Source organism: Geospiza fortis, unplaced genomic scaffold, assembly GCF_000277835.1.
Source record: "Geospiza fortis unplaced genomic scaffold, GeoFor_1.0 scaffold23, whole genome shotgun sequence".
In the NCBI taxonomy this organism is placed as follows: domain Eukaryota; kingdom Metazoa; phylum Chordata; class Aves; order Passeriformes; family Thraupidae; genus Geospiza; species Geospiza fortis.
In genome coordinates this window covers 2,752,150-2,765,003 of record NW_005054303.1, presented here as the reverse complement: position 1 = coordinate 2,765,003, position 12,854 = coordinate 2,752,150, and the positions used below count along the sequence as shown (strand labels likewise).

Below are 12,854 nucleotides of genomic sequence, written 5' to 3'. Positions count from 1 at the left end.
CACGAGCGTGGCTGTGACTACCACCGTCGGGCTCACTGTGCATTCGTGCCCTGCGCAAAGCAAAGCAAACGAAGCCTTTTCTAAGAGTTGTTCTTGAAACATCTGCCTGGAGTAGTCTGCATAAACTTTCAGAAAATAAAAAAAAAAAAATCATACTCTTTATAGATTAGCTCAAAACTTTATTGTTAGAAAAGTCAATACATTACAGTAACTCTAGAGAAAACCTTGTTTACCCTCTCTGTCATCTTTATTCTGAAAAATAGCCCTTTCAAACTAAAAAAGTGTCAAAAGCTACCGATTATTTCATCTTCAATTGCCTCACAGGACAAAGGGTGACTTTGGCTGACACCATGTAGGACGTATAGATCACAAAAATATGTGTTTCTTTAGAGTGGGAGATGATGGTTCTGAATTCTATTCCCAACTTGTCTGTGTAACTATGAAATAAGGTGAAATAAGATACTCTATTAAAACACTAATATATCTGAATAAAAACATTGGGCATTAACACATCTAAAATTCTGATACTCAGAGTTACAGGCAATATAACTGTCAAATGTTTCTATATCACTATTCTTTCAGCTCTTCCACTTTTCCCCCCTCCCTTTGCACAAAGGGTCCTTGCCTTCTGTTTTGACAAAATCCTGTATTTGTTTTGCACCAAGTATGCAATTACTTCCAGCTCAGTCAGTACAGATATGGTTCCTGTGACAGCTGGATGAAGTCAGGAAAATTGAGAAGGACAGACATTTGCTGGAAACTCTAGATTCTTCAAGAATCTCTAAAAAATATGTATCTAATGTTGAATGCTGAAGTTTATTAAATGAGTTCTACAGCCATGTGTTTGATACCAAAGTAAAACACAGGTTTTATGACATACCTTTGCTGGGAACCTGTTTACCAGTCAGTCTTCAGAGCAGAAGAAGAAGACTGTATTGTGTGACTTTTTGCCTCTTGGCAAACTGGGAGGGGAAATAAAGAGTTTGCTGCTTCTATTTATTTCCTTTCTCAGTAGAAATACTTTTCTTTTTTTAATAAAAGTTTTTTCTCAGGCTAGCTGCCTACATGCACTAAGGATTAGGAAAATAATATACAGATGTGTAAATGTATCTATCAATACATGCAGCAAATGGAAATGTTGCAGAAGAGGATTAAAAATCCAGTACAAAATAGTAATAAAGTATGATAAATAAAAATGAAGATTGCATAGTAATCCTAAACAAAAATAACGTCAGAAACTAAGTCTTTTTTATCTAAAATGTATTAGGAATTTTCTCTCTTTTTGTTTCACAATTCCTGTTGCTGCTAGGATTTAACGTTTATTCCAGTCGATATCAGGACTGTTCTTGAAGAGATATTCTGCCTATAAACAGAAGAGTTTCAAAATTACAATTATTTTCACATCTCCAACTTCAAAATATATGCAAAATAACAAAGATTTAGTGGATAACATTGCTTTAAACAAAACTGCAGAATGTGTTAAATGTAACTTATGGCAGAAAATGTCTCTATGTCAGAGAAATCTCTTTCCCCCAAAGACTATCCAAAATACCATTGACCTCACTCACCCTCTTCATAGCAGTCACTGTATCTATCATGGGCAAGAGAGGGAAGTGAGCCATTTATAACAGTTTTTGTCACTCCAAGGAAAGGTCTAGGGAGTACCCTAGAACCTGGTTTCTGGACCCACTGATACTGATCTTTAAAAGCTATGCAGTTATGAGGGAAGATCTCATACTCCTACAGCTACAGGTAGCTGTCATCAGTAGGCAAAAAGAAAACACTCCTTAATGCCTGAAGTTGGATTGTAACACCATTGCTTTCATTTCAAGCTTTAGCTTGATTAATAAAATGCTCTGTTTCAGCTTGTAAACAGCTTGTTTAGGACATGCAGGCAGAACAGCAGCACAGCAATAATGGATTCCTGTCTGAATGCAATGACCTGACACTGCTTGCAGCCCAAAGTTGAGCTGGATACTGTCCTGAGGTCATTTGCAACTGGAATTAGTCTGTAAATGTCCTACAGGATTTTCTCCTTTATTTATGTGTGTATTGTGAAGGGAATTACCAAAGAGATTCCATTTATCATTATGACAATGTGTTCAGTTGTGCCAGGGGGTGGGGTAGCGGGGGGAGAGTGATGTCCTGCTTTCTGAAGAGTTAAAAATTTAAAATCATTTGAAAGTAGGCATAAGTAGCTAGAATTTTTAGGCTGCAGGTTGAACTTTATCTGAACCATATGGTTATGTTTTTAAGTCAAAGATGAATTACAGTGAAACCTGGCACTAACAATCTGAACGTTAATAATAGAATAGACAAAGCTGCAGCTTAAACATTACTTAAAAATTAATAGCTGTGGTAGGCAGCCCATAGATCATGGTATATGAACCGTAACAACCACATTATTGTAACAACCAGAACCAACCAAAAGCCCACTGAAACCGACCTAAGAGGGTGTGGAGGTGACCCTTTAGCAAGCCCTCGGTAACAGACAGCAAACCAATGAAGGGCAACCAGATCTCAGAGCCTCATAGAGCTCTTGGTCCCATGAGGGATGTCCTGTGAGGGAAGTCTAGATTGTAAGGGTGTAATTGCTCAGGGATCTCTTTGTGGACCCTCTTTTGAGGCACCTAACTCCAGCTATCAGATATCATAACAGGTTCATTGGCACAAATCAATCTAGTGGAAATGAAAGCCTAATGTTCTTTAACTTGTAGTCCTCTATGGCACAGCAGAATTGTCAGGGTACATAAGATGTGCAGAGTGCACGTACTAAGGGGAAACAGATTCTGGTAGTGATTTTTGTCCTATTACTGTTTAACTACACTGGATCCTTCCCTTGATACACAGTATCAACTGATCCCAAGAGGAGTAGTTTCTGGGTTTTAATTTTCGCTATAATTGCTGGTCACCAGAATTGCAGATTCTAATCATTAATTAGTTACTATCCTGAAAGTGGGGAGGAAATTTAAGTCCTTTCATTAATAGAGATTATTTGTGTCTATATGAGTATTCAAAAATATTTAAGAAACAAAACATAATCACCTTACCAGAAAATTGACTGGATCATCGGGCCTGATCCTACAACATTCATTTATCCCTTGCATAAGTGTTGGCATGACATTCTTCATTAAATAGTTTCGTAGTGGAATAGACTGGGCCTCCAATAACTCTTGTTCCTGTTTTTTCACTTCCTCCTGCTGTTTAGTCTACAATTAATAAAGAAAAAAAAATGTTTACAAAATCCATCAAATAACATTTGGCTAAATAATAGTCCTGGTCTAGAGGGAAAAAATAGTTTTAGAAGTTGTGGACAGAACTTTAAAGAACAAGTTGACAGTAAAAATTATTAACTGCTTATTAAATGTAGAGCACACAACACACTGAGGGCAAAGAATTGAACATAATAAGGACTGACATAATCTCTTTACTAAAATGATTTTATTTTTTTTCTTTAACACCTAAAAGGAGGTTTATTCTCAAGTCTTCCAGTGGTCCCGTTTCCATAAGGTATTTGGCAAAATAGTTGAAATACACTGTAGCACTTCAAAAATTAGTGCTATTGCAAAACACAAGTGGTTTCTTGAGGCTTATTTTAACTGGAGGGAAGGAGAATATTTTTACTCAGTAGAGAGCCCTGGCTTTCTAATTTTCTATTTGTAAATTGTGTTGAGTTTGTTTCTCTTTGGTTCCCTTTATTTGTTTTATTCGTATTTCATTAATGTTTTTGAGGGCTTGAGAGTCAAATACACTAAAACCACAGTGAAATACATTTGTTTCCACCAGCTAAATTTATTTCTGAATTCAGGTTATATCAAATTATTTTTTTACATTCAAAAAGTAAGAGGGATGAGGGAATAAAACTGCTGCAAGCTTTTCTTCCTTCCATTCAATAGCGCTTAGTAGCATGCATACTTGCAGCAGCTTTAGCCAGAAGATTACTCCAACTCATTTTCCTTGTCCTCTCTTCACTCATTTTATTCATCAGTAGCCTGAGTCATATATAGATACAGCAAACAGATGATACTCTGAAGACTGCTTTTCTGTACTCGAGGCATAACACGAAAGCAATATTCAGATAAAACAGATGCACCAATTTTTACCTTATTCACACAATCCAGGAGTGCTATTGAATAAATCTTGCAAGTGGTCTTTGGCCACTACTCGGAGACAGCAGCTAATTTACAGCGTCAAGGGCAAATGAACAGTTGCTTAGATCTGATCATCTGCCTGTTTTAAAGGATAACCTTAAACACACATTTTATCTAACACCTACTTCAGCTTTGATTAATGCAGTTTGCACTTTTAAAGGTAGATGGCTTGGATTGAATCTAGCTAAAATGTGCTACCTATTCTTACGAATTTTACAGGGTACAAAATGCTGTTTAATGTTGAATGAAGCTGTAAATAATCAGATATTAGAAAACACTTATATAGGAGCCAACATCAGAGGAATGTAATGCTTCTTTAATTGTCAATCATTTCAGCATATTATTACCCCATAGATGTGTATGGACATTCAAATATGAGAAAAGGACTTGTCCTTGGAAGGATCAGTTTGTTTTCAAATAGCTCTAAAAGAAGACAATAGACTTGCCTTCCGGTGAAATGGCCCGACTTTGGGCGTGAACAGGAACATTCTTAAGGTGCGAATTTCAGGTCATTTAACTAAATTGTCCTTGAGTGTGGAAAGGTAAATAAGGAAAAAGCATCACGAGCAAGTCTTCTGGGGTCAGCTAGCCTAAATACCAAGTACTTATTAGATTATTAGCAAACAAAAACCACCCTTCAGACTGCATCAGGTAGTCCTTATCGAACCGAGTACTCAGCTCTTACACACGTTCTTGCAGGCTCAGAAACCTTTCTGCAGTGTAGGCTGGCAGATTGGGTCAGTGTTGAACTAAAAATCTAGTTTGATGATTAAGACTTAGTCAGGCGCTTAGAAGCAAACTGCGCAAATGCAAAAGTCCTGTTTGACTTGGTAAGGAAAATCTCCACTGATTGTGATAGTAGATATTTATAAATGGTAAAATAGAAGAGCTACAGCACAGCAGCAACACGAGTACCATAAAAGTAAAGACATGCTGATACCAAAATGCAAAAAATGCTATGTCTGTAATAAAAAAGGCCCATTCTGTAAGATAGGCTTTAAAATGCACTGTGGAGATAGCCTAGCCCAAACCTAAAGTAGGATATAAGGAACAAGAGAATTTATGCTACATTTCCCAAGTGTATTTACATAACAGATTACCTGAAGTAATCTAAAACACATAAATAATAATGTTTTCCCAAAAAAACATATTAACCTACCCACTCTTCCCATCTCTCCTTTCTTTCTTCCCTTTCCTTATCTTCTTTACGCTCTTGTTCAACTTTTTCTTTAGCTTCTTTGGCAAGATGTTCCTCAGCTGCCTGCCGTTGCAAAGCCTCCTTTTCTTCATCTGTCAAACCATAATTCCGAGGTTCTCCAACTTCCTTGATGATCTTTGATACAGCAAGTCTATTTTCAAAATCTTCATATACAGCTATATCTTTTAAATAATACAAAAGAGAACCATTTCAAGGTTTTGTCAACTATCCTCAAGTATTATGCAAGACCTAAAAATATATTGTGTTCATGTTATTTGAATTTTCAAGTAAAAGATGTTGTTTTCAATTGCTTATAAATGTCAATTTTTTGTTACATAGAATGAAGTTTTCTAAATCTGATTTTCTTTACCAGTTTCAGCTAAAATACTTTGCCTTTTAAGCTGATGTAAAGAAGAAACATACTAAAATAAATTTTAAAACTATTATTTAACAATTGAAGCTTGTCCAGGTTTTGAAAGCCAAAAAACAGGTCAACTGCCATCTCTCAGAGATGCTCCTGGCACCAATCTTATGTCAACTTATCCAGATGAAGAAAACCATCAGTTTTGTCCATCTCTCCCCCGGAATGCTACACAATAGGTTGTTAGGATGTGGCACAAACTCCAATGTTTTCACTCATACAGATTTACAAATACACAGACCTTTCTCCAGTCAATCTCTTACTGTGTTATATTTACAAAACAAATTTGTAGATGGGGTAGGACTGAACAAGACCTTCTCTTTCATTTATTCTTTCTCCACTTTTAATTGCTGGAAGTTACTTGCACAATAAACTTGACAAGAAAGAAGAAAAAGAAAAAATGCGGAAGAATGAAGACTTTCTCCAGGGCTCTCTAGTTTCTGTATGCATTCAGTGTGGGGAGGCAGAAACAGTACAGGAATGTACATGGAAAAGAGGAAAAGTGGGCGTTTGAGGGAGAGAATACTGAGGCAAAGGGCTTGTTCAGGGGCAGGAAATGGAAGGTGTAAAAGCACAGAAGTGGGTAAGGAGAGCATGCCGATGGAGGGAAAAAGAAGACTCGCAATACAGAATTTAGATGAGAATTCAAGTCGCCTCTGCTCCACAGTTCTTTAGGAAGTTATTTTGAAAGTCATTGGCAAAGCATTTTTCCCAGTTCTTTCTAATCACCAATTCAGGCAAATCAGACTCTCAAATACTAATACCATTTTTCCAAGAGTTAAATTGTTTGTGATTTGGACCTCAAATCCAAACTCTGCACATGAATTGAGGAGGGAACTAACATAATTCTACGTGATAAAGTTTATTTTACAGCTTCTTCTTTCAAAAATCAGGAATTACATTCATGAAGTATTCAAATTAAAGCAATACATTTGCTATAGGAAGCAGCCCATCATTCCTACAATTTTAGCTGCATCTGGACATACAAATTACAATGAAAATCACTTTTCTTGTCATTTTAAGTATTGCTAAGAATGGTTTCAATGTTGAATTTGAGGTCTCAAAGACTGCATTTTTTTCTTGGATGGCCACAGAAGAGTGGCCATTTTCTTTTTACGATGTTCATTTTACAGCAATCAGAATTAACTACATTTATCCTTAAAAACTAATGCGATTTAAATGAGAAATTAAGTTAGCACTGATGCTAGCTGAGAAGAAAGATCTCTGGAGAAGGAGTTCATAAATTAAGGTCTTTAAAGGGATTGCTGTTGTAACTTTAACATGCCTTTTTGTATAAGATCTAACATGCCTGTCACCATTCCCAGTTTGCAAATGAGAAGAATGAGACACAAGATAACAAACTTGCAGTCTTCATATAGTGAGTCATCAAAGCAGAGTTTCCAGAATCTTGAAGCCCACTCCTTTGTACTAATCATATTTCAAACTCAGAAAAAATAATAATCATAAAAATGATGCATAAAACCATATGTTACAATTTTTTAAATTTAAGGTGGAAGAAAACATTTATTATTTTGAAACAATATTTAACAAATCACAGGCACAATTTTTAACCTCTTCTTCGGAATAAACTGAGCAAGCAGTTGGGTCTCTGATAAAATCCATTGCTACTTAGTTCTATGCATCTGAAAATCCAGCTGGAACATCGACTAGAATGGAGGGTTTAATGGCTGAGTTACCTTTGTAATCTGTTCCTACCATTTTACAGCAGAAGCAACACACCTGCATGCTTCCATGGGTAACAACCAGGAATGTGAACATGGGTAACGAGACACTCCTGAGACAAACAGCACTTAAAGATGATGCTCATTTGAACATGAGAATCAATGCTTTACACCCAACGTGAAAACCATCTGGAACATCACAGTTGTGATACTGCAATAACTAAAATCAGTAGGCAAGTGAGTTTCTGTATTTGGAATGGGCTACAGTTGAAGAATAATCTTGAGGCATAATTCTTTGACAGTGCATCTACTTGCATATCTAGAAGTGTATAAGCTAAGAATATGACCAATTGGTGACATCAGACCTTAATATTTACCATTTCAAACATTTACTTTTCACAGTAGAATTTCCTCAGTTCTAAAACAATTACACTAACTCACTATTTTCTCCCACTACTATACTTCCTAACAACATTTATATCTTATTATTTTCAAAATAATCTCCATGATTGACAATAAATAAAAATCTTGGAAAATCAGTTGTGGCTAGGGGGTTGAACAATTAACTTTTCATAATTCATCTCAAATAGACACTGCAAATATCAGCAGTTTGATTTTAGCTGCAGAGGTCTCACGCTTATTCTTTGTTTCCTTTCCTCTCCCCCCTAAAACCCACCTTTTTTTTAGAATGCTGTCACTCTGATCTCATTGGCATGAATAATCAGATTATAGTTATCTTCTCAAGATTTCCCAGTGATCACAATTTTCTAGATAGTATGTAGGGAAGACAAATTTTCTCATATACAGGTATAGTGCAAAACAGATTCAGTCTCAGACTTACATTTTTGATTTCTAGTAATTTTCTTAAATGCTTCTTAATTTACAGATGACCCACATATTGCCATGGGGTTGCAAAATGTGGAAAATGTAAAATTTTTTTAAAGAAATTATGTACTTTGATGTTTCATCTTTGCATACTTTCAAGCTTGATCAACAAGAAGGAAGATTTAACCCATGAAACAGACAGCAAGCTCTAAATGATGTCCAGGTGTCACAAAAACAAATTACTTGTTCGTTGAATTGCCTTGTTAAGGTGTAGGCCCGAACAAGACTCAATGATCTCAGACCAATGGGCCATTAACAAAGCTGGGGAAGAAGGATGTACCACTGATAGTGGACACAAAGAGTGCAACATTTACAGGCCATAAGGACATTTGGCAGAACGCCCAAGGAAGAAAGGAATAAAGCCAACTGAGAAATTGTGCTGAAATCAGCTCCAGCTGGGTAAAAGTTAATGCCAGCAGCGAGGAAATTACAACCACATATTCAAAGACCACCAACACAAAACCCACTGACCCACATGAAGAGTAACACTGAGCATAGAAACCAAGAGAATAATTACCCAGCAGAAGAATACTAATTAATAAGAGAACTATGTAATATTTAGCCAATAAACACTAATCCCTTTTTTTGGTAAAATATATAAATAGTGAAAAGTTTTGATAGTAGGAGTGTTTGATTTGTGGAGTACCACCAAGCACAGAGGTTAGCACAACTCTGAAATCAACAATCAATGCCTCTCTTCAGGGTGTAATTATTAGCTTGTTGCCCACCAGGTAACAAATCCAATTTTTGAGGATAACAATGGCATCAGAGGATAAATCTAAAGAAAAAAAAATAAGGAACCATAATGTTTATGTCCATGAAAATGTTCTCTTACACCTATCTGAAAGGATGCCAGTACAGAGATCTGTAACCTAAGTCACAAAATTATTTTAATAATTAAGATTACAAAAATGAACAACTAACACCCCAAATTTTACAAACAGGTGCAGGTATATAATTAAATGCTTGTTGTATACATATTCTGCAATGTTAATAAAAATATTATTTATATACGGATACTTACTATTTGATTTTTGCAAGTGTTAAATTTGTAAGAACAAAAAATTTTTATTCATGTTATATCTACTAATTTTATTATTCCTTACCAATAAACTGAGGATGTATTTCAAGTTCATCAAAATAGTTGAGAACTGTCACATCATCGGTATTTATCTTGCGGAAGCGTTTCAGAGTTTCCAGGAACTGTTCCTCAGTATAATGAGTTCCAGCAACTTCACTCTCTGAAAGTTGTATTATTCTGTTTATAAGGAATTCATCAGATGCAAGCAAAGAAAAAATAAATTCTGTGAAGAAGAACATATTGTTTGAATATATACAAAATTTCCAAAGGAATCAAGCAAAAACAGCAGGATAAAGCAATTTCTACATGGATTAAATCCATGCTATTTCAATTCTCAGCATAACCAATGCATTACATTTTTATTCCATTAAGCTGCTGTAATCACAACAAGACAGCCACTTCTGTTGTTATCAGCCAATAGTTGGTGGCATTTTCACAAAAAAAACCCACAAACAAACAGACAACCCAGAAACTGAACCAAACCCTTCCTTTTTATTAAGAAAAACTCCTTCAACAAAAAGTTGGCCAAACATTGGAACAGACTGTCTGGAGAAGTGATTGAGGTGATTGAGTCACCATCCCTAGAGGTATTTGAGAGATAAGGAGATGTGACACTAAAGGATGTGGTTTAGTGGTGGACTTGGAAGTGCTGGATTTAGGGTTTGACTTGATGCTCTTAGTGGTCTTTTTCAACCTAAATGATTCTATGATTAATTGTTCACTTTTAAATATGAGGGCAGCAGCATTACATGAAATAGATTTTTTTAAGTGAAATTAAACAGGGACAGATGGAGTGATATTTTAGACTTCTTGTTGGTGGCAGCAATTTTTCATCAGTTTATTTAATTAGAAAATAAAACTACTCAGTTTCTTTAAAAAGAAATCTATTGAACTTACCAGGTATGATAATTTTATTAAATTTAGGCATTTTGCCTACTGCTTGTTCCTCTTCTTCTTCTCCTTCATCCTCTTCTATTAAAACAAACATAAGAAATAATTGACATTTTCATTTGAAGCAACAATATCACTTTATTTGCTAAAATTGTGCCAAGTAAAACACAGGTTTGCCAATATCCAAATTATAATAATAATTGGAAATTAATCTAACCTTGACATCAGTTTAGAGAATTCAGTAAGTAATTCATGTTGCCAGGCACCCCAGAATTGTACCTTGGGACACTAGTAGTTGTTTGCCTACACCACAGATGTATCTACATGCACACACAATTTTTAAATATGTGCAATTTTAAAATTGCTGTCTCATCTTTGGCCTCTCCTCCTGCCCAATAAATTATTCTGAAAAAAAATAGAGACCAGGCTCAGAACAATGAGTAGAAATATTTTACAACTCTGTTAAAATGGTTTTTGCTACTAAGGGTCTGCTTTCATGAATAGTCAGTAAAACTGCCTGTAGAGTACCAGCTGAGCATGACCATTTGCAGAACAGCATACTAAGCTGAACAAGACTATTTTTCTGTACCTTCAAACCTCAGTTATAATTTAAACATGAAGATGATTTTTGGTCTTAATGTATGGACAGTGCTTGCTCACAATTTGCAATGTGTGTATCTACAGTAGCTTACCTAATACACTATAATTTGGCTCACAAAATATGTACTGGTGCACTGGCTGGATCCCCTCATTCAGTAGCCCTTAAACATTATGAAGAAATTCTATAGAGCTTGCTTAAGTGGAGCTGGACAAGAGAGCATCCTCCATGCTTGCGCATTTACTTTTTACATTACCAGGAAAGATAGTCTAAAAATTATCTTGTGCATAAATTAAATAAGGTGCATTACAGTCCTTTTTACATTCTAATAATCACACATCACAAAACTTAGTTTTATATCTTGCACTGCAGTCATTACAGTGCTGATGCACTCAAGTAGTATGGCTCTGAGAACAACAATGATAATGACAACATCAGCAGCAATAAAAACAAAAGCAGCAACAAAACAAAATCAAGCAGTACACACCTCTAAAAAGATCCATTGCCTCTTCATAGGTCTCTGGGTACCCATCTAAAACATATCCCTGATTCCTACAAGGCATGGACATGAGCTTGTCCTTCATAATTTTAATGATATACTCATCACCTAGACTGCCTAAGACAAAGAAGGTTAATAGGTGCCTAGTTTATAGAAACAAGAGATCTGAAATTATTTTACTAACACTGAATGCATTTTAATACATTTTTCTTCTACTTAGACCCTTAAAAGTTAAATATTTTGAGTTACTATTTGTATATATGCATTGTCAGCAATCTATGGAATATTAAAATGTAGATATAAAATAAAATCACCTTTGTGTTTACAAGGATATAAACATTAGTCCTTAATGATCTAAACATGAAGTTAGTTTTATTTTGAATGCTACAATCAGATTTTAATAGAGGCAGTAAAGAAATACTTAGAGAAAAAAAGTCACGAGAAAGCAATAATTTTCTATTTTCATTTTACTGTAAGACTTAAAGATAGTCTTCCAAAAAAGACATGAGGTAGGTTCTACAAGTTTCATTTTCAGACAGGTTGTGATATGAATTAGTTTATTTACCTGTCCTACATTGTCGAGAAAATACATAGGAGGAAAGTCAGGTTTGACCTGAAATTTTGTCCTTTTGTTTCTTACTTTATTTTGCTTTGACTATTAAAAGTCTTAGATATTTATAAACCATTCTAATCATAAAAGTATGTAACTATTTTAAAAGACATTGTTATTTTAAACAACACATCAAAGCATGCAGAAGAGATGCTGCCATAGGTCTCATTACTGATGTTTCCAGGTGTGTAAGAAGTTAATTTCTTTGAAGATACACAAGATCTAAATCAGCTAAACCCTTAGCAACAGACCACATTTTTAAGGGGGATCACTTTATACTACATGGAAAACGTTAAACACTAAGACCAAAACTACATGACATTATTAATATACAAATGGTAACTAATATTTTTCAACAAGGAACCTTTTTTCAATCTTTTACAAATTCTTTTCAGGCTTCCATAAGTAGTATTTACCTTTTATTGATGTATGAGGTTCTTAATAACCCCCACAATTTCATATTAGTGTGCACTTGTTTTTACTAAACTACTTTTATTTTTGTAAGTTTGACAAAGGTATATTTCACCAGATTTTTACTTTATGTTATAGAAATTTATGCTCTCTGCTCTGAGAAGAAAACATGACATTATTAAAAAATTCTGAAGTAGAAAGATGAAAGTGCTATGATTAAAGAGGCACCAAAATATTTTAAAAATATGTCACTTTTAATATACAAGGTGTATCGTTAGATTGGGTTTGTGTGGACAGATTTTGTTAGCCAGAGGACTTACAGAAGTGGCTTCTCTGAGAAGCTTGTAGAAGCTTCCCCTGTGTCCGACAGAGCCAATGCCAAATGGCTCCAAGATGGATCTGCTGCTGACCAAATTTAAACCAATCA

The 12,854-nt window shown here is 35.1% G+C and overlaps 1 protein-coding gene across 1 annotated transcript in view; it reads right to left on the bottom strand.

The window, feature by feature from the left end:
* Nucleotides 1-164: 164 nt before the first annotated feature.
* AK7 (adenylate kinase 7) overlaps nt 165-12,854 on the bottom strand; it is a 28,445-nt gene continuing 15,755 nt past the window's right edge. Inside the window, exons 13-18 of the mRNA XM_031066177.1 lie at nt 11,395-11,523; nt 10,316-10,390; nt 9,444-9,641; nt 5,311-5,531; nt 3,051-3,209; nt 165-1,363 (exon numbers count right to left, since the gene is read on the bottom strand). Of these exons, the coding sequence (XP_030922037.1) occupies nt 1,313-1,363; nt 3,051-3,209; nt 5,311-5,531; nt 9,444-9,641; nt 10,316-10,390; nt 11,395-11,523 (833 nt within the window). The 3' untranslated portion in view covers nt 165-1,312. The remainder of the gene's footprint in view (nt 1,364-3,050; nt 3,210-5,310; nt 5,532-9,443; nt 9,642-10,315; nt 10,391-11,394; nt 11,524-12,854) is intronic.